The following is a 21835-nucleotide window of genomic DNA, read 5'->3' as shown; positions in this document are numbered from 1 at the left end:
CTTGAAAGTTTTCTGCTATTAGAAGGAGCTGAAGCAATCCTTCAGGAACAACTGGAGAGCTGCCCTAACTTTCTGAGAGGCCAAAATGCAAGGAGAGCTTCCAAACACACCTGCACTCACACATTACCACTCAGAATCACTTCTTTAGGAAGGGCAGGAAGCTAACCCCACCAGACTCCTTTGAAACATACCTCAGTGGAAGAGAATCTCCCTCTTTTCCAGCAGCCAGGCATTTACCACTAACAAGCTGTGAATCAAACCAAGCCAAAATGGATACATCCATAGGGCAACAATTAAAAACTGCATTGATTACATTGTAAAAACAATTAGACCATCCCATCTCAGGTTCTGCAGAAGGTCCCAAGTGTACTTGCATTGCAAACCCCACCCTGGGTTTTCATGGGAAGAGGTGTAACATGAAGGCTCTGAAATGTCCTGGAGTCCATAACACAACGTACATCCAACAGCAGATGGTGGTCTGGATTAGAGATGGAGTTTATGAAGCTGGCAAAGAAATCCTTCCCCTCCTGGAGGAGCAGCAGGTACTGTGGGTGTCAGCGGGCAGAGGTCAGGTGGTTCCGACTGTGTGAAAACCTGCAAGACAGAAGGGATGGGGGCGCTGGGCACTGCTGCCTGCTGCAGGCCCTCAGGGGCAGGTGGCCCACAGGCTCTGCACCAGATCTGCTGCAAATCAGACTCACAGAATGGGTCGGGTCTGCAGGGATCTTAAAGATCATTTGGTTACAACCCCCGTGCCATGGGCAGGGACACCTTCCCCTAGACCAGGTTGCTCAAGGCTTCATCCACAACCTCTCTGGGCAACCTGTTCCAGTGTCTCACCATGCTCCCTGGAAAGAATTTCCTCCTAATTTCCAATCTCAATCTCCCTTCTGCCAGCTCAAAGTCAGTGCCTCCTTGTTCAGTCACTACAGGCCCTTGTAAGAAGTCCCTCCTCAGCTTTCTTGTAGCATTCTTCAAGTACTGGAAGGCTACTCTAAGGTCTCCCTGGAGCCTTCTCCCAGCCCGTCCCCAGAGGAAAGGCTCTCCAGCCCTCTGATCATCTTTGTGGCCTCCTCTGGACCCACTCCAACAGTTCCACATTGTGCTGAGAGCACCAGGTCAGGAATGAAAAGGCAAGATGAAAAGGTGAATTCTGGCTGTGCTTGTCCCCAGTCTCTTTGCCACTGACAGTTTCTATTTCTACTCACTTGCTGTTCCAGAAGTGATCCCAAGGACATCTGGTACAGTCCCCAGGACCTGGGCAATGGGACTGGCAGAACATCATGTATGTGAGATACATACAGACAGAAATCAGAGATCATAGGATAGTGAGGCCATTTCCTCTCATCCTATCAAGTTGTGCCAGGGCAGGTTTAGGTTAGAGACTGGGGGTTCTGCAAGAGTGTCAGGCATTGAACAGGCTGCCCAGGGAGCTGGTGGAGTCACCATCCCTGGAGGTGTTCAAGAAGCTGGAGATGTAGAACTTCAGGATATAGTCTAGTGGTCATGGTAGTTGGGTTACAGTTGGACTCTATGATCTTAAAGGACTTTTCCAGCCTTAATGATTGTAAGAAGGTGAGGAGAGCATCCTTCTGTGTTCTGCAACACTCATCTACACTACAGAGACCTGTGTAGTGTCAGAAAGCACTCCTGAGGCAGCAAGAATTGCTTCTGTTAAACGAAAGCAATTAGAAGTGACTTGGCAACAATTAGATCAGGTGTGTTGACTACTCAGCACTAACCTTTACCATAGCTATGGAGTATGACAACAGTTTAGGTCACTGCCAGCTCCACCCTAATTCACCGTCCGGAGGACACTCACCTTTGTACCCGCTCCACCATGTGTGCTATCAGTTTGTCAGAGATGCCTGGGCAGGACTCCTCAGCCAGGCTAAAGGCATTCTCTAGCTCCTCCATGGCTCCCACGTTGCCCCCAGTCTGCTTGTGCTTATCTTTAAGCTGGAAGAGTGAAGTAGCAGTGCGTTAGTTCCTTATCTCACTGCAGGAAGCACAGCCAAGCGGCACAAAACAGACACAAAGTCCTTTTCCCTTTCAGCATCACTCCACAAGGCTGCAGGAGGGAACCTACATCCTTCTTGGGCTCTTCCTGTAGCTCATGAATAGTCCAAGTCCAGTGGCTGGAGTTCAGACTTTCCCCCCATACTAATATCAGCTGAGGTCCTCAGCAATCAGGCCTTTAATTTAGGTACACCCAAATTAAGTATCAGAAAAAGAGCAACAGCCCTACAAATGAAACAGCAGCAGTAGCAAACCCAAGAACTCCAGCTGCAGCTGACCCAGGACAGACCTTTGCTGCTAGTGACAGCTTAGCACCCAGACACAAAGGCCTGCAGACAGATAGGGCAGAAGATAGCCTAACACCATGAGGCAGTCACCACCACTTTTAGTGACCACAAAAAAAAATCTGAGTTGCTTCCAGCGACTGAAAGGCTGAGGAGGACTCCTGGCATGCTACAGAACTGGCTCCAACACTGCTCCCCAAAAGACAGCTTTCCCCAGGGGTACAGGGGAAGGAAGCCCATGCACCAAGAGCTCCATGTGCAGCATCCCACACAGCTGAAAACCAACCTGCTGGCGAGCAGCACGGGGGAAAGAGACCCGGGGGTCCTGGTGGACAGAAGGATGACCACGAGCCAGCAATGTGCTCTAGTGGCCAAGAAGGCCAATGGCATCCCGGGGTGTATTAGAAGGGTGTGGTTAGTAGGTGAGAGAGGTTCTCCTCCCCCTCTGCCTTGCCGAGGACACATCTGTGTCCAGTTCTGGGCCCCTCAGTTCAAGAAGGACCACAGGGAACTGCCTGAAGGAGTCCAGCACAGAGCCAAAAAGACGTTGAAGGAAGCAGAACATCTACCACACAAGGGACTGCAGAGGGAGCTTCTCTTAGCTTGGAGAAGAGGAGCCTGAGGGGTCTGAGGGGTGACCTCATTCATGTTCACAAAGATGTGAAAGGCAGTGTCGGCAGGATGGAGCCAGGCTCTGCTCAGCCACGTCCAATGACAGGACAAAGGGCAACAGGTGGAAGCTGGAGCAGAGCAGCTTCCTTGTGAACATAAGGAAACACTCTCACTGTGGGGGTGACAGAGCTCTGGAGCAGGCTGCCCAGAGAGGTTGTGGTGGCTCCTTCTCTGGAGACATTCAAAACCTGCCTGGATGGGTTCCTGTGCAGCCTGCCTCAGGCAATCATGCTCTGGCAGGGGGTTGGACTCAATCTTTCAAGGTCACTTCCAACCTCTAACGTTCTGTGAAAAGCCTCAGTTTCTGTCTATCAGTTAGCCCTATACAACCAGGCCTCACCAGCCACAAGTCTACTTGTACGTGGTTCTAGTTGCTGATTTGAACCAGCTAAGCCTCTGTCATTAAGGAATTCCTGACAGTTCAAGGATGCTGAGCCTGAAGGAGTCTGTCACTGGAAAAACCATCATCACATCCTCAGCAGCACTTCCCTACCTCCTTCCCCAGTGCACATCATGATGCAACCAGCTGAAGAAAACCCAAACTCCTCTGTTGCACAAGCATGTCTGCCAGCTAACCACTGTCCAGTCCAATTAAACTCCCATTAGGCTGTGCTGATTAAAGAGCTTTACATAAGCCTCAGCTCTTGGCCTGCAATTCTGGGATCAGCCCTTGCTCACCTTTTCTCCATGGCCCAGAAAGCAGGACAATGTGAACATTAATTCCCAGGTCCAGCCAGCCCTGTGCTCCTAAGCCCCTGCTGGAAACAAGCTGTTCCCAGCCAAAAAGAGCTGCTGCCTCTTCAGCTCACCAGTGCAAAGCCTCAGATGGGGAACCAACTCCTGCATGCCTCTGCTTCTTCAGAAGTGGCAGGGGGCACAGAGGGCAATTCAATTACACACCAAGGACACAGATTTCTTACGCCAAAAATAGAAGTGATGCTAAAGCCAAGGATTTGATTTGACATCTGCCTGATCAAAGACTGCACCCTTGGAGCAAAGACACAGGCTCTGTGCTCCAGGTAAGTTTATCATTGGCCTGTGATGCCAACCTTCAGTTGGACCAGCAGCCTGTGCTGTGAGCAGCCTGTGCTATCCTGCCACTTCCCACTGCAGAAGAGCTCTCTGGAGGCCAGCAGGGCATCAGAGAACTGTACTGCACAAAACCTTGGTAGGGTACTAGAGCTGAAACAAACCAGCAGTGGAGAAGATTTCCTACTTGGAGCTCTGGAGAAATGTTTGCTTCCAAACTCTGCTGACACAAAAGCCAGGTTGTTTCAAAGACTGCCCAGAACCTTCCCTGCACATGATTTTGCAAGGTGGGACCATCAGAGAAGTCTAAGCTAAGGAAAGAAGGATCAGCAAATCTGGGGCAAAGGAGTCAAGCTAGCAGAAAGGCAAGGTCCAATAAGCTGCTTCCTGTGTGGAACTGGTCTCTTCTCACATGCAAGAAGTGACAGGACAAGAGGAAACAGCCTCAAGTCATGCCAGGGGAGAGTGAGGTTGGATATCAGGAAAAAGTTTTTCACATAAAGGGTTCTCAGGCACTAGAATAGGCTGCCCAGGGAGGTGGTGGAGCCTCTATCCCTGGAGGTGTCTAAAAGCTACATGGTTGTGGGGCTGAGGGACGTGGTTTAGTGGCAGTGGCTTAGCAGTAGATGTGGGTCTGTGAGCTCTAGGTGAGTGGCTGGACTCGACCTCAAAAACCTCCTCCAACCTCGAGGGTTCTATGAGTATGCACCAGAGTCCAGAGCTGACAGGACCTTAGCAAGCCTAAGATGCAGCCAGGAAGAGGCACTTCTCTGCCTTGTCCTCACTAGAAGACAGCACAATAATGCTGTGCTTCTAGAACACAGGTGTATTGAAGGAGACACTCCAGGGACATATTCACTTGCCTGCCATGCAGAACAGACCTCTGAACAGGGGCACACGTGCTCCACAGTCCCATAACCCTACTAGGTACTCACTGCACCTCCTCCACATCCTTCCCATCTACTTATCCATATCAGACATCCATTCATCTCCCATCACCAGAGACACCAAGGAAGTTCTACTCACCTCCCCAAAAACTGGGTGAACAAGCGTGGAGAGACACTGTGACCGTGGTTGCCTCTTGATAGGCTCACTAGGCTGGAAAGCAACATAAAAAAGAAGTTACAAGCACAGGCAAAGGCTCCCAGGGCACACAAACTACTAATCCTTTGATGAATTCACAGCACTTCCACAGCAGTGCCCTCACCAGGTCTCAGAAATCCACAGGCTTAAGTCCCTGACAATGTGGAGGAGGCAGCTTTAGGCACTAACCCCAGATGCCAGACTAAAGCAAGTTCTAGACAGAACATGAGCACTGGTAGCTTCCCCAAGACCCTCAAAACCTTGGGTCAGTTCATTCCACTTCTGAAAGAGCAGACAGACCTTCTGGGAACCATGAAGAGCCATTCCTTTGTGCAGCTTGCTCAGGGAGTTGGGGCGAATAGTTGGTGGGAATGTCCAGATTGGACCCTGGTCTCCATCCTCTGTGTCTCCATCACTGCAGATGAAAAGGGAGAGGTCAAGACAAGCCTCAGCTCCACACATTTGGTGTTCTAGCCATGCATTCCCATAGTCACAAGCTCTCCCCAAAATGATTGTCCTATTATCACAGGGCTCCAGGCCATCTCCCTAGCCCAGAACAAAATCCTGAAGAGAAAGCACTTCAGCCTCTACAGCCCATACACAGCACCAGAGGTCTGAGCCAAGCACTACACTATGTTTCCACATCACAGAACGTATCTGGTTGGAGGAGACCTCCAAGATCATCCAGTCCAACCTTCAACACAGCACTGAAGGGTCAACACTAAACCATGTCCCTAAGCACCAGGTCCACAGGCTGCTTGAACACCTGCAGGGATGGTGACTGCACCACTGTCCTGGACAGACCATTCCAACGTTTGATAACCTTCTCAGTGATGAAATATTTCCTAATACCCAGCCTAAACCTCTCCTAGCACAGCTTGCTTTCATGTCCTCTAGTACTGTTGCTTGCCACCAAGGAGAGGCTGGACCCCTCCTCACTCCAACCTCCTTTCAGGCAGTTTAAAGAGCAACGAGGTCTCCCCTCAGCCTTCTCCAGTCTGAACAACTCCATCTCCCTCAGCCTCAAGAGCCTGCAGCTCCTGTATTTAACTGAAGGTGCATGAAACAGGGGCAGCCTTGTCTTACTGATGATGCACAGACCTGTTAGTGGTTCTGACCCCTTCCAATCAGGAGAGGCTCTGCAGGCTAGGACTGGAAGCCAGTCCCACCAAACAGGAGGTAACCCCCATTGCATCAGGCAGCAGACACCTGCTCCCACGAGCTGATGCTCATGGGCATCTCTGAGCTAGCCTAAGACCTCCACTGCAGGTCAGGGGTTCCAGGCTGTTTGCAAGAGGCTCCCCCAGGGCACCTCTCCAGGCAGAACATCCACGTACATATCAGAATCACCCGAGCTGGAATCTTCTCCGTGGCCCTCGGACTTCCAGCGCTTGAACCGATCGATCAGCTCCATGAGGAAGGAGGTTTTCTTGGTGTAGCGCGTGATGAACTTGTGCTTCAGCAGCTCCTTGGCAGTCGGCCTCTGGGGCAGAGAAGGAAAGTACATTACACCTAGCCAGCACGGGCCTCAGCTTGCTGCCCCCCACTCCAAAGAGGACGTGGAGGTGCTGGGGTTGTTTAGCCTAGAGAAGAGGAGGCTCAGGGGTGACCTCATTGCTCTCTACAACTACCTGAAGGGACATTGTAGCCAGGGTGGAGTTAGCCTCTTCTCCCAGGCAACCAGCAATAGAACAAGGGGACACAGTCTCAAGTTGTGCTGGGGGAAGTCTAGGCTGGATGTTAGGAGGAAGTTCTTCATGGAGAGAGTGATTGGCATTGGAATGGGCTGCCCAGGGAGGTGGTGGAGGCACCGTCCCTGGAGGTGTTCAAGAAAAGCCTGGATGAGGCACTCAGTGCCATGGTCTGGTTGACAGGACAGGGCTGGGTGCTAGGTTGGACTGGATGAGCTTGGAGATCTCTTCCAACCTGGTTGATTCTAGGATTCTATGGAGAAGGTACAAGGAAGGGCAACAAAGCTGGTGAAGGGTCTGGTGAAGAGCAGCTGAGGGAAGTGGGATTGGTTAGTCTGAAGGAGGCTGAGGGGACCCTCAGGGGGTCTCATGTAGAAACCTCTCTACAATGCCCTGAAAGGAGGTTGAAGCCAGGTGGGAGTTGGTCTCTTCTCCCTCCCACAAGAGGAAATGGCCTGAAATTCTGCCAGGGGAAGTTTATATAAGAGCTTAGGAAAAGTTCTTTCCTGCAAGCCTGGTCAGGAATTGGAACAGGCTGCCCAGGGAGCTGGTGGAGTCAATGTCCCCAGAGGTGTTAGAGAAATGCGTGGACATGGCACTTTGGGGCATGTGGCTACAGTGGTACTGGTCAGTGGTTGGACTTGATGATCTTGGGTGTTCTCAACAATTCTATCATCTCTGTGCTCTAAACATGCAGGTGCCCTGATTTCAATCCTTGCTGGGCTTACCCATTGATTCTGCAAGCTCAGGATTTCTTTCTCTGCAGAAGCTTTGCACCCAAAAGTCTTCCTGCTAAATAAACCTTTGCCTTCTGCAATCCATTGCCCAAATTCACAGGTGGGCAGCAATACTCACAAATCTAGGATCCTTATTGAGGCAGGCTTCCACAAACTCCTTGAAGGGCTTGCTGTGGTGACCCTCAAGTGTTGGAGGGTTATTTTTGGGGATCAGGAAGAGAACCCTCATAGGATGCAAATCAGAATTGGGTGGCTCTCCCTTTGCCAGCTCAATAGCTGTAATTCCAAGGGACCAGATGTCTGCCTGAAAGAGGAACAAGAACAGTGTCACCAGGGCAGAGCCAGCAGCAGTTCTGCAACACAGAAGCAGGCAGCTTCAGTGCTGCCAGAGCGCTGATCACATAGAACCAGATGCTTGCTTCATGGCCAACAGAGACACTTCTCCAGCAGACCCTGAGCCAAAACAGGATAGTGCCATTCTTGCAACAAGCAGCACTTCCAATCCCCATCATTCATCCTTACACTTTCCCATCTACAGCAACACCAAGTAGCAATCCTCCTGCTGCCAGCTGACCTTGAAGTCATAAGCAGACTGTTTGATGACCTCTGGTGCCATCCAGAAAGGAGTCCCAACAAAGGTGTTCCGCTTGATTTGTGTGTCTGTCAACTGTCCAGCCACTCCAAAGTCAGCCAGTTTCACATCTCCTTGTTCTGAAAGCAGCACATTGGCAGCTGTTCACACACACAAAAAAAAAGAGGCATTAAGTCCACTGGTTTCTGAATCATCTCCAGCCCACACAGAACTGAATACTGAGAATGGACCTCCTGTGGCATACTTCTTTGCTGACCTGAAAATCTAGCAGGGTAAAGAGCAGATCCTTCCAAAGAGCTCTTGTACTGTTTCCCACTCAGCTTAAGACATTGATATTGCTCAGCCTGTGAGACAGGGACTGAGAATGAGCTAATATTTGAGCATGCCTTTCATTGAGACCCTTTTGCTTTAGCCCTCTGCCTGTCCAAACTACAGCTACAGATCTTATAGTTACTGTAAACCCTAGAGACATGAAAAGCATGAGCTGCAATAAAATGACAAACATCATGTTCTGAAACTAGCAATCCAACAGGAAAGAGCCTTGGAAACCTCTCAGATTACTGCTGTACCTTGTGTTACTAACACCCCTCAAGAGAAAAGCTGAGCTCTCCATTCTTACCTTTGATATCTCTGTGGATCTTCCTCTCAGAGTGCAGATAATCCAAACCCTTTAGGATTTCTCTCAGGATAGTAGCTATGTAAGTCTCCTCCAGGGGCCCTGGCTTCAGCTGATAAAAGGCAGAAAGATGACTTAAAGGAGGGCAGCTGATGATTTGGGTTTTCCAGCCTCTCAGTTTATTACTTGGAACCTTGGCTAAGCAGGTCAAGCTCAGCAGGAAGTACCTGCTGCATGCCTGGACTTTGCTTCTAGAAGCAGTCAATGGAATATCTTTGGGGGGGTTTCTGTTGGTTTGTTAAAAGCTTCCCAGATAACAGCAGGAATCTCATATTTTGCTTTGGCCTGGAAATACTCTGGTGAACACCTTAAGAGTTTCTCTTGCCCAAGTCTGTCTGCTCACATGCAAGAATCAGAAGGGGCCCACAAGAAAGCTGGGAAGGAACTTTTGACAAGAATTTGTAATGACAGGAGGAGGAGGAGGAATGAATTGAACCTGGATGAGGGGAGATTTAGAAAGAAATTCTTTACATTGAGGGTGGGCAGACACTGGAACAGGTTGCCCAGGGAGGTGATGGATGCCCCCTCCCTGGAGGTGTTCAAGGCCAACTTGGATGAGGTCATGAGCAGCCTGGTCTAGTGGGAGGTGTCCCTGCCCACAGCAGGGAGGCTGGAACTCGATGATCTTTAAGGTCCCTTCCAATCCAACTCCTTCTAGGATTCAATGAATTACAGCCACTTGAATGGCCCAGAGACAGCTTCTAGTCCCTGGCTTCAGAGTATTGTATCAAAGTTCTCCTCCTCTCCATCAGCTGTCCTCTAATAAATTCTGCCTTCTCAGTGCAATAATTTAGGTTCTGACACAAAGATGACTCCTGCTGATGGCAGCCTCCCCACTGCATCCTTCCTCCAAGTTAGTGCAGGCTCAGCAGTTTTTACTACATGACCTTAGTTACCTCTCTGGAAAAACAGGCTTCACTGTCCTCAGGAGAAAGGCAAAACTCACGTCACAGAATACAGCAGAGTTTTGCCCAGGGGTTTAATTCAGCATCTATATTCCCTTACCATCTGAGGAAAGTTCTGAAATGCCATTTGTATTATCAAATATCTGGGAAACCTGACCATAGACTCTGTTGTCATGGTGCCACACAAGCACTGAACAATCCCATGGACTCTTACTAGGAGAAGTATGGATTTCCACTGCTCAAAACCAACTGGCTGCTGTCCTGTTTCGGTTCACAGGCTCTTCCCATTGTTCTGCAGCAGAGCACACTGAAGAACAGTGCTTTGACAGCTGAGCTCTGGGCAAACATCTCCTTTGTCCTGGGATATGCATAACCAGCATGTCTGGCCTGCCCTGCCTGCCCTTCTGGCACAAGGCTGCCAGAAAGAGGGTATGTGCCAAGTGAGTGTCTGCCTTATGGACATTTCACAAGGCAAGGCTCCAGACAGTGTCTGTGGTTGTCCACAGCTTTCCATGTACTTACCAAATCCAGGGCTGAACCTCCTCCTAGGTATTCCATGATTATCCACAGCTTAGTGCCCTGCAAGCCAGAGCACAAATGAAGAGCAAAGACAGTAATAACAGCAGGCAGAAACACGAAACAGCCCAGAGGCAGCACCACACAGCAGCAGACCTGTACACAACCCAAGAGACGCTGCACACCACAGCAGAACATGAGGACACAGACTCAAACTGTGCCGGGGCAGGTTTAGGCTGGATGTTAAGGCAGAAGTTCTACACAGAAAGAGTGATTGCCCATTGCAACGGGCTGCATGGGGAGGTGGTGGAGTCCCCATCCCTGGAGGTGATTAAGAGGAGGCTGCATCAGACACTTAGTGCCATGCTTTAGTTAATTAGAAGGGTTAGGTGATAGGTTGGACTCGATGATCCTAGAGGTCTTTTCCATCCTGGTTAATTCTGCGATTCTCAGGGGCTCAAGGAAGGAGCTCCCATCTCTCTCTACAACCTCCTGAAAGGAGGCTGGAGTCAGGTGGGGATCAATCTCCTCTCCCTAGCATCAGGTGATAGAACAAGGAGCTGGGGTTGTTTAGCCTGAAGAAGAGGAGGCTCAGGGGTGACCTCATTGCTGTCTACAACTACCTGAAGGGACATTGTAGCCAGGTGGGGGTTAGCCTCTTCTCCCAGGCAACCACCAATAGAACAAGGGGACACAGTCTCAAGTTGTGCTGGGGTAGGTATAGGCTGGATGTTAGGAGGAAGTTCTTCCCAGAGAGAGTGATTGGCATTGGAATGGGCTGCCCAGGGAGGTGGTGGAGTCACCGTCCCTTGAGGTGTTCAAGCAAAGCCTGGATGAGGCACTTAGTGCCATGGTCTGGTTGACAGGATAGGGCTGGGGGATAGGTTGGACTGGATGATCTTGGAGGTCTCTTCCAACCTGGTTGATTCTATGAACAAGAGGAAATAGCCTGAAATTGCACCAGAAGAGGTTTAGGCTGGACAGCAGGAAAAATTTCTTTCTTGCAAGAGTGGTCAGGCTTTGGAACAGGCTGCCCAGAGAGGTGGTGGAGTCACCATCCCTGGAGGAGTTCTAAAGAACATGTGGACCTGGCACTATGAGATATGGTTTAATGGCCACAGTGGTGTTCAGCTGACAGTTGGACTTGATGACCTTAAAGGTCTTTTCAACCAAAACCATCCTGTGATTCTATGATTCCTCCTCTCCTCCTGACACAGCCTCACAGAGGTAGACTTGCCCCAGCACATTTCTTTCCCTTGGTCTGCAGTTCTGTCTGAGAGAGCTTAGTGCCTTTCCAGGCACCAGACTGCACAGCCCACGGGGATAAGTGCAGTCTATGTAGGGTTGGAGCCATTTAACAAATGTAGCACATCTCCCTCCTGACAGTGACAGGGGAGCTTTGCAGCCTTTGAGCTCATTAACGAGACTTTCAGCTTGAAGGGTACCATCAGCAAAATGCTCAGAAACAAGATCTCCAGACACACAAGGTCCTGGTAGAAGGTAAGCCATGAAACTAAAGCTTGCTTGGTGCCCTCAGGAAACAGCTGAGAAAATGCATTAGACCCTATGAAAATATTTAGTGAGTAACTGGGATCCAAGAGCCTCAGAAGTGTTTGCTACAGCCTCAGTGCTACCTTACACCTCCAGCAGCCAGCATGCAGGGGCCAGACCTGGTTCTCGCTACTGATAGCATCCACTGGGGAGCCCTAATCCTGTTCTCAATGGAAGCAGTATCAGCACTCCTCTAAAGACTCCAGCTCTGCACTTTTCATCATTTTGGATGAAATGATGCTCACAAGAACACAAAGCACAGTTTGAAAACTCCTTTCTAGGAGCATAAAGCCCTCAGTGGTACTATCCTAAAACTGTGGTATTTTGGCAAAGTATTCCACAAACTTCCTTTCAAGAGTACTCAACCTGGGGAGAGCTCTGCCTCTTCAACAGATTTCATCTCCAGTGAAGTGCCCTGCTCTTGGGACCACACTGTACCCCACACTTTCATGTGCTTTGCAGGTGCCTTAAAGCACAGCCTCCTATGAAAACCAAATGAATGCAGTGAGCAGTGACACTGCTGTTCCTGCTGCCACACTAACAGTCACAGATCGGACACCTTTCAGTGCTGGTGTCACCACCAGCTGTGGCACCCGTATCAAAGCCCACCCCACTCCCAAACTGCTGGCAAGAGAAGTGCCTTGGCTTTATCTTACCTTCAAGTAGGAGCCATAGTACCGGGTGATGTAAGGACTATCACACTGGCTGAGCACTGTAATCTCCTGCTGAATGTCCTCAATCTCATCCTCAGCCTCCTCCAGATCAATGATCTTGATAGCGACCACCTCCTTGGTGCGGTTGTCAATCCCTTTGTACACTTCACCAAATGATCCTTTGCCAATCCTCTCCAGCTTGGTGAACAGCTCCTCAGGATCCACTCTGGAGTGCTAAACCAGAAAGGAGAGATGAGAAAAGCCCATGAAGCTCTAGGGCAGCCTGCAGAGCACTGTGCATACTGATACAGCTCTTCACCCTACCTCTGCAGTTACTGTGGTGTCTAATGCACATGAAACTCACATAGCCTAAGAGGCCTCCACACGGTGACAAATTTAACACAGAACATATCCAAGGTGAGAAAAGCCAAAAAAAAACCTTTAAGGTTTCTGAGCTGAAGAAACTCTGCAGGCCATAGTGAGAGAGGAAGGGGAGAGAAGCCCTGGAGAAGAATATCAACTTCAATATCAGCTTCTTTGGGACAGGACTGCTCAACTGCAAGCACTATGCTGGTGCCAAAGCAGAGCAAGCACTTGTCCACAGCTAAATAAAGAGACCAGCTGCCAAGGTGTACCAGAACCATGCTTCTTTTGAAGATCCAGGTGAGAAAATGGGCACAAGCAAGAGGCCACAGGAAGATCACAATGATGTTTCCCCAGACTGCTCTCCTAGACTCAAAGATCTGAGTGATTTCCGAGATTTATACCCTTCCCTGCTTGGTTGGAGGGTGGTGAGAGCCTGGAATGGGTTGCCCAGGGAGGTGGTCAAGGCCTCATCCCTGGAGGTGTTTAAGGCCAGGCTGGATGAGGCTCTGTCCAGCCTGATCTAGGGTAGGGTGTCCCTGCCCATGGCAGGGGGGTTGGAACTGGCTGCTCCTTGTGGTCCCTTCCAACCCTGACTGATTCTGTGATTCTAATGCAAATACCAGCTGACATTAGCCATCTGCTCTGCTGCAACCTGATTTCCAGGCAGTAGCTAGCCCAGCTCTCCTCAGAAGGAGCCTCACATCTTCTAGAAGGTCAGCAGCAAGGAGGCCAGACACCTGCCTATCCCAAGAGAGACAGGAGAGCTGAATGGACACTCCACGTGCAGACCTGCTTTTCTGGAACAGCCTCTCCCCTGACTGGCATGCCTGAATAAAGGAGCAAACAGCATTTCCCTCCTTGGATAAGCACATCAAGGGAAGCTATTGACAGGGCCACCTAAGAAATACTGATCCTTTAACAGCAGCCTCCAAGTTAACCCTTTATTAACACAAGTATGGATGAAGGAGGGTAGAAATTAGAGTCATTTTCTGAGCAGGAGGCCCTGCTCTTCTCTCATGCTAATAAGAAGCTCTCTCTAATTAGTTCTTCTGCTATTAAAAAAAAAATAAATCACAAGTCCATTAAAAAAAATCATCTGGAAAATAAGGCCTGGCTTCCAGGAAGCAGCCAAACCATTACAGTGAGTTTTCCACACCCAGAACTTCTCAGTCTCACCTCCAACACGTCACTCAGAGGGACCACTCCCTAGCAAGGGCCTTGAGCTGGCAGAGATTTTATCTCTGAACAGGGCAGCTCCATTTTTCCACCCAACACCAGGTTCTAGCAGCAAGCCACCACTAAGAGCTGCCCTAGGCACTGCTTAATGATTAAGCCAGCCAGTCATTACAAGTTGTTTGCCTTCTGTGCCCAGTGCATCACTACACGGAGTGAGCCAGACCCAGAGGGACCTTTGCAGCCAGCTCACTGTGCAGGATCTCTGCAGGCATTCCAGTCCTGGACACAGAAAGATAATCAAACATCCTTGTTCATCCCATGGCAACACCCAAGCAGGCTGAAAAAAATGCACTGGAAACAGACTGGAGGGAATATGCAGGGATGCAAGTACAAGAAAGATACTGAGGTCTTGGAGGGTGTCTAGAGAAGAGCAACAAAGCTGGTGAAGGGTCTGGAGAACAAGTCTGGTGAGGAGCAACTGAAGGAATTGAGATTGTTTAGTCTGGAGGAGAGAAGGCTGAAAGGAGGCCTCACTGCTCTCTACAACTACCTGAAAGAAGGCTGGGATGAGGTCAGTGTCAGTCTCTTCTCTCAGTGATGTGAGGAGAGGAAATGGGCTGAAGTTAGGGGAGGTCTAGGTTGCATATCAGAAAAAAAATTCTTTCCTGCAAGAGTGGTGAGGCATTGGAACAGGCTGCCCAGGGAGGTGCTGGAGTCACCATCCTTGGAAATGTTCAAGGAGAGTGCAGATGTCATGCTTCAGGGTATAATTTAGTGGTCATGTTATCTGGGTTATGGCTGGACTCAAATGATCTTTGAGGTCTTTTCCAACCTTAATGATTCTGTGAAAGGAACTGGGATTACATAACAGGGATTGGAAAAGAGGAAGGCAGGGAAAGGAAGAACATTTGAACTTGAGAAATGCCAGGAGACAACATGAGGATGGCTACTGCAGCACAGGGAGAACACTCTGGCTAGTCCAGGCTCACAAGAGGTCAGAAGCATTTTCCATCTCTTGACCAGCTTGAAGTAGCAGCAAGAAGGCCTAGAGGTCACAGTCACCTACTGCACTGCAAAAATGCCACTCACCACATCAGCCACTCCCACACATCAGGGAGAAAGAACAGAAAGAGGATCACCTCCTCCAAGCACCTGGCTCAGCACTGTCCACATGAATCCTGCAGGGAAGCAATTCTATCTCCTCTCCCATGCAGGTACTTTTTCCAAGAGAAAAGAAATGTCAAGGTGTAAGTTCCTGCTCCCCTTGTCAGTCTGGCACAGCACCTCAGAGGGTCAAGACTCATTCTTGAAGAACAGGACATCTGACAAAAGAGCACTTGCTACTATGGGTAGTTTCTGTGACAGCCACCAATTTGTGTATTGGGCTCTGTAATCACAGACAGCTTTGTAAACAACCTGCCATACTTCATGTTCTGTGGCACAATGCAGTGCAGGTAAGGGGAGTGAAGTAGACAAACCCTCCTGAAAAGCCCAAGTGCCTCAGGAAAACTATACAGCTCTGACAGGCAGAAGAGACAGGCCCACTGTATCAGGGTGGAACAGGAAGCTTTGTTCACAGGTACTGGATTTACCTTCCCAGCACCTGTTACTTCAAAACTGATCTGGAAATGCTTCAGAGCTCTTGGGTAACAGGACGTGGTCAGACTCTATAGAGGACCTGAGGGTGTGCATCTCCTGACAAGAGCTGCAAAAATCACACAAGTCATACCTGCAACAGCCAGAACCTGCTGTCTACAACTACCTGAAGGGAGGCTGTAGCCAGGGTGGCCTCAGTCTCTTCTGCCAGGTAACCAGCAACAGAACAAGGGGACACAGTCTCAAGTTCTGCAGGGGGAAGTCTAGGCTGGATGTTAGGAGGTAGTTCTTCCCAGAGAGAGAGTGATTGGCATTGGAATGGGCTGCCCAGGGAGGTGGAGTCACCATCCCTGGAGGTGTTCAAGAAAAGCCTGGATGAGGCCCTTAGTGCCATGGTCCAGCTGATTGGCTAGGGCTGGGTGCTAGGTTGGACTGGATGAGCTTTGAGGTCTCTTCCAACCTGGCTGATTCTATGATTCTGTGAATTCTATGACTCTAGCAAGCAAGAATGGTTCAAAGTGGCAAAGAGTTATTTCAGCCATGGTTGCAGCCTCCTGAAGAACTGCTGCAGGACCAGAGTCTGCCAACTAATTTCTTCACTTTCTGGAAAGAAGAAACAGGCCCATCCTCCACTCAAGCAGGTCAACATTAGGCCAGTGGAACACCTTGTGAACTACCACTGTGGACACTACAGAAGACATTGCCAGGGGGCATTTTTGTGGATGCAGTTTTGAAATCCTAAACCAGACTAAGATAAAATTATGCTAGTCTGCAGGACAACTGCTCAAAAGCTCTTGTCCATTAAGTAAGATCCTTTCTGAGTTGCCACATTTGGGCTAGTGGGTAAATGTTTAGATGGATGGCCATAGATGCCTCAGCAACCACCAGACAGTAGAAAAAGTGCAGGCATGGTAGGCATGGTGAGCTGTGCTCTGTCAGAGAGGTACACTGACATGCTTCGGGGGCTTGAACTGGGCAGGGGCCAGAAGAGAAAAAACAATTCTGTGTAACCCTGCCCTCCTCTACACCAACCAACACACTGGCACCTGTAGAGCACTGCAGTGAGGGTGCAACAAACATGAGCTCTCCTACAAGTGTCAGTCTTGTTGTCAGAGAACCACCCTGGCTGCAGATCCCCAATCTGGAATTGCAGTGCTGAATACACCTGAAAAACTTAACTCATTGGAAGGAACAGAATCAGGATGAAGTGCTTCACACCTGCATAAATGAACATAGATAACTCAAATAAGCTTGTAGAACCTGTTCACCACCTTGGACTCTCTCCATTTTCCTCCACACTCATGGAATTCAGCACTACTGCAAAACAGACCTCCAGGCCAGAGTCTGAAAAGCTGACTGGTTGCTGCTCCCCATGTTCTGCTACATTGCTAAACCTCTTCTGGAGCTAAAAGCCTCATGCTTTTTCTCCCCACTGAAGGAAGTCAGACACTAGAGATGGCTCAGTCAGATCTGAGCAGGCTTTTGGGGGAGAGCAGACAAAACACTATCTTGGTTGTACAAGCAGGAAGGGGTGGGAAGCATGAGAGGGATGAAGACAATCTACTAGTAATGTGCTCCACTTCTGCCCTCCAGGATCTAATCTCACAGCACAGGAAAGAAAGATGCTTTGTCATGACAGGTGTGGGGATATTTGCCATCATGACTGATGATGCCATGTTTTAAAACAGAGCAACTTACTGCAGACAGCAGGAATTAAGAACTGCAGTGTGGTAAGAGACAAGCCTGGCAGTGACATCAGCTGCTTCATGAAGAAAGAATGGGTTCAGCATGTCTGCCAGCTCTGTCTGCAAAGACATTATATGCACAGCCTCTGAGAGGAGTCTAGAGAAGGGCTTACCCTCATTTCAAAGCTACTGCCTCGAAAGATAAGCTGCATATGGGGAACAGAAGCAAGCACCCTTTGAACGGGCTCAAGTTCTTCTCTCAGAGCTGTATCTGGCTGAATCTCACTATCACATTCAGCATTGTGAGCATCTGCATCCTCTGCCTAAAGCACAGAGGTGCTCAAACCCTTCTGGAAGTGAAGGTGCCTTGGTTTGGGCACATCAGGATCAGAATCACTGTTCTAAATGGGAGAAGTCTGTAACAGAAAAAGACTGTCAAGGCCATGGTGCTTTTAAGAGCTGAAACTGACTGTGAGCTTAGAAGCCTCCAAAGGTTTGTATGAAACTACAGCAGCATTTACTCTTACTTCTGACTTCCCAATCAGCCAAATAAATATCATTTTCCTCTGCCAAACACTAGGAGAGGAATATTGTTTTAACAGACCTCAGCTACTGACCTTTTTTCCCCCCCTCATTGCCTTGTCTCCTCCCCATCTTCCCATTCAGCATTTATCCACACTGCATGTTACACACTAACCTCTGGGCCACCAACTGTGGGCAGATTCCTGCAGTGGGCACTATGTTCTCTTTGCAGAAATCAGCTTTGCATCTGGAAACATCTCAAAGCCTCCCTGGCTACACAAAAATTGTGCACAGCTCTTTTCAGCTACTAACCCTGAAAGAGTCTTGAACTTCTGCAGTATAGACTTAGAGCTGATGAGCAAGAGCAAAGTTTGTGTTCAACACTTCCAAGCACACACATTTGTCTGAGACTCTCACCTTGCTCCACAGAGAGTATTCTTTTGCTTCAAGGGAGGGACTAGTCAGAGAACTTCAACAGCTTCTAGAAATAGGGCTCAGACCAGAGTTTTACACACAGCAATGCAAACGCATCACCTAACCAACAGAGCTCCCAACAAGGACCAGAAGCCCACCGTGCTGTACCTATACAGTAACAGACTGCCAAGAAAAGGCAGGGAGATAGCTAACTAAGGAAGGAAACAGAGGCACAGAGAGGGATTTGGGGATGTGCCTGAGGTAACCCTGAACATCAGCAACAGAACTGGGAATCAAAGATAAGCCAAGCCTCTGACATCCAAATCCATGTCCTGGGCTGTCAACTATAAAAGTATTTCCCACCTCTTCCCAAACTCTGGTGAACAGACCCGCAGGCCAATTCCTACTGCTGGTCCAGTAATCCTCAGTTGTGTATCTTGCAAGGTCCCATGAAAGATTCCTCAAGAGCCCTGAGGAATGGACAACATGGGCTGCTTTCCTATTCCAGGACCAGACAGAGAGTCACGGGATGACAGAATCTGAGAATGCCTTACACATGTGTAATCAATTTAGAGGTGAGACCAGTGGAACCCTGACGAACTTCATCAGTGAATGCTGTGCACTAAAAAGCTTCAGAGCAGCCCTCTCTGCAGCTACAGAACTCAGCTCTCAGCCCTAACCAGGCAGCACCTTCTCCTACTCCCTTCATTTCTCTCCCTGTACTATGACTCACTCAGGCACACATTTGCATCTAATTCCAGACACACTTTGGGGAAACAGCTTCTGTGAAAGACAGCAGTAAACTAAGGTGCACTGCAAATCAATGTTACATTGAAAAGGCTAAGGGAAAGCATCACCTCAAAGCACTAAAGCTTTTAGTGTTCTAATTCTGCAGCCAGGAGCAGGACAGAAAAAGGCCAAAAAATTCACAGACATGGTTTAACACAACCTACACCAAGTATTGACATCTGCCAATAACTAAACACACCCCACAACCAAATTCAGGAGGAGGAAGATTCAAGCCAACACTATTAGTGCGGTTTAGCTTTCAGTCGTCAGTCATGACATCATCCTTCCACATTCCTCTCCTGGAAATGTCATCATAACATCAGGACTTCACCACATACACTGAGGCTGGCATTTCTCTTAGGAAAGTTCAGCATCCAGCACCTTACACACTAAGATTACATGGCCAATTTTCTCAGGTAAGAAGAACCACTTCAGTAAGGTGTGCCTGGCGTAACCTGCACTCAGCTTTTCTGCTCCCATTTCTAGACTTGCTCTCCCAAAAATACTCAAATAGCCAACAACTCCTGTCTCTCTTAGAAGAGCTAAGTTGACCTTGAGAAAGACACCATACCAGGCAATGAACTCCCTTTCTAGATGCCTGGCAACCTAACACTGCCAGCCTAACACCACCACAGGATAAGATACAAACCAGTCAGCCAACAGGAGTAAGCTGAGACATGTATGAGAGAGATAAGGAGTGGCAAAAAGTGATTTGTTTTAAACTCGTTTTAACAAGAGTTTAAAACAAGTTTTCAGTTGTCACTTACCTGGCTGGCAAATTCTCTCAAATGAGCCATGCCTACAGGATAGTCAGACATTCACTTCTGCACAATCAGAGAGGGCTGGGACGTCGCAGCACGGCAGGGGAGAGATGCCTTCGCATCCACTGGTCAGCTGTGGCAAGCAGCAACACAACAGCTCTAACTCAGAGCCTGCCTCTCTCCCCAGAAAAGCGACCTGCATCTCTTCTCTCCTCAATTTGCAGCTCTCCTTGAACCTACCAGTCCATTCCAAGTATTTATTGCAAACCCTTCTTCTTAGTTCTCTACAGACATGCCTTACAGAGGTACCAAAGAACCTCAATTTAATAATCACTGACAAACCCTCAAGCACCATTTTCCCCACCCACTACCACCTCAGAATGCTCCACAGTTGCCCCTCCAGCACTACCCCCTCACCACCACTTCCAGCATCTTCCCTAGCACAGCTCACAGCACTGCTCTCAATCCTCCTCCTACTGCTCCCCAGTAATCCTCTCGCTGGGGGTACCCCTTCCTTCCCATTCTCCTCAGCACATCCACTCAGCTCAGCTCCCCACTGCATCTCTTCCTCCTCAGGGAAGCCCAACCCTACACCATCCCTGGGCAGTGCCACGACAGTACTCTCCAGTTCTGCCCCTGGAGCCTGTGCTCCCATCCACCCCAGCCTAGCACAGCTCTTCAGCCCACAAAAGCCCCACCTTAGCCCACAAAAGCCCCAGCCTAGCACGGCCCCTGAGCCCACAAAAGCCCCAGCCCAGCACAGCTGCTCCAGGGCAGCCCAGTCCCTCTCCCTTAAGCCGCCTCCGGCACGCCCCCGCGCCCCAGTGCACCCCGGCACGGCCCCCTCAGCCCGTCTGAGTTCCCGCCGTGGTGCCGCCCCCGGCCCCCTCGCACCTCCCTGGCCGCACTCAGGAACCCCTCACCACACCTCACATTTCAGAGCCGCCCTTCCTCCCAGACCCTCGGTGGCCCCCCACCAAGCAGGGCTCCCCGCCCCATCACGGCCTCCTCAGCGCCGCCCCGCAGAGCCCTCAGGGCCTTCGCTACGGCACCTACCCACCGCACCTACGGACAGCGGACCCCACGCGAAAGGCGGCGCGGTGCCATGCCCGGCCCTGGCACACGGAGCCGCCGCCCCGCTGAGGCTCCAGACTGCCCTTGCACACCGAGCGCGGTCGAGGCGGCGGATAAAGGGGGGGTCGGGGAGAGGAGCGGGGCGCCGGGACCGGGATGGGCAGGGCTAGGCCGGGGCCGGGCCGGGCGCAGCAGCACGGCGGGGCGGGGCCAAGCGGGGGCGGGGCGGGGCCGCGCTGCCTGCCGGGAGCCGCAGTGCCGGAGCCGCACAGCGCTGCGGGGCGCGGCAGGCCGCGGGCGGGGGCGCGGCGCCGGGACCGCTGGGACCAGGAGTCCTGGGGCCCGGCGAGCTCGCACTGCCCAGCCTAGGGGCCCCTGCAGGGGGGGACACCTTTCGCTAGAGCGGCTTGCTCAAGGGCTCATCTGACCTGGCCTCGAACACCTGCAGGGAGGGGGCATCCGCAGCTTCCCTGGGCAGCCCGTGCCAGTGGCTCATCATCCTCACTGCAAAGAATTTCTTCCTAATCTCCAGTCTAAATCTCCCTTCTTCATCTCGAAGCCATTGTCCCTCATCCTGTCCCTACTGGCCCTTGTAAGTGTCCCTCCCCAGCTCTCTTGTAGCCCCCGTTCAGGTACACCTTCTAAGGTCTCCCCAGAGCCTCCTTTACTGCAGGCTGAGCAGCCCCAGTTCCTGCACCCTGTCCTCATGGGGTGCTTCTCCAGCCCGCTGAACACCTTTGTGGCTTACTCTGTGCCCTTCCATGGACAGGAAGGACATCTGATGGAGTGGGTCCAAAGGAGAGCCACAAAAATGATCAGGGGGCTCGAATGCCTCTGCTGCCAGGACAGGCTGAGGGAGCTGGGGTTATTCAGCCTAGGGAATAGAAGAGTCTGGGGAGACCTAATAGCAGCCTTCCAGTACCTGCAGGGGGCCTAAAGAAGGCTGCAGAGTGACTGTTTACGAAGGCCTGTAGGTATAGGACGAGGAGCAATGGTTTGAAATTGAAGGAGATTTAGATTGGATGCTAGGAACAAGTCCTTTAC

The 21835-nt window shown here is 50.3% G+C and overlaps 1 protein-coding gene across 2 annotated transcripts; it reads right to left on the bottom strand.

Moving 5' to 3' along the window:
* Window positions 1–212: 212 nt before the first annotated feature.
* On the bottom strand, window positions 213–20978 carry STK25 (serine/threonine kinase 25). Of its 2 annotated transcripts, none has more exons than XM_064164888.1 (12): window positions 20774–20978; window positions 19724–19850; window positions 12412–12642; window positions 10211–10267; window positions 8727–8835; window positions 8090–8247; window positions 7634–7819; window positions 6425–6570; window positions 5388–5502; window positions 5031–5102; window positions 1823–1959; window positions 213–594 (listed from the first exon to the last, which is right to left on the bottom strand). In XM_064164888.1, the coding sequence occupies exons 2-12, from the start codon at window positions 19772–19774 to the stop codon at window positions 555–557; spliced, it is 1302 nt and encodes a 433-aa protein (XP_064020958.1). In that variant the 5' UTR covers window positions 19775–19850; window positions 20774–20978; the 3' UTR covers window positions 213–554. The 2 variants fall into 2 exon arrangements, with proteins under 2 accessions (XP_064020958.1, XP_064020959.1); XM_064164889.1 differs by having other exon boundaries at window positions 20783–20978.
* Window positions 20979–21835: the final 857 nt, after the last annotated feature.

Source organism: Pogoniulus pusillus, chromosome 26, assembly GCF_015220805.1.
Source record: "Pogoniulus pusillus isolate bPogPus1 chromosome 26, bPogPus1.pri, whole genome shotgun sequence".
Lineage (NCBI taxonomy): Eukaryota > Metazoa > Chordata > Aves > Piciformes > Lybiidae > Pogoniulus > Pogoniulus pusillus.
This window is presented reverse-complemented; position numbering and strand designations above follow the sequence as displayed.

Bases quoted from the DNA above. Each gene is read 5' to 3' on its own strand.
- STK25 (XM_064164888.1), bottom strand. From the start codon at position 19,774: ATGTCTGACTATCCTGTAGGCATGGCTCATTTGAGAGAATTTGCCAGC. The intron at 12,643-19,723 runs GTAAGTGACAAC...TTTCTGGTTTAG, and splicing joins TGAGAGAATTTGCCAGCCAG to CACTCCAGAGTGGATCCTGA. The intron at 6,571-7,633 runs GTGAGTATTGCT...TCTCTGCCCCAG, and splicing joins TCAATAAGGATCCTAGATTT to AGGCCGACTGCCAAGGAGCT.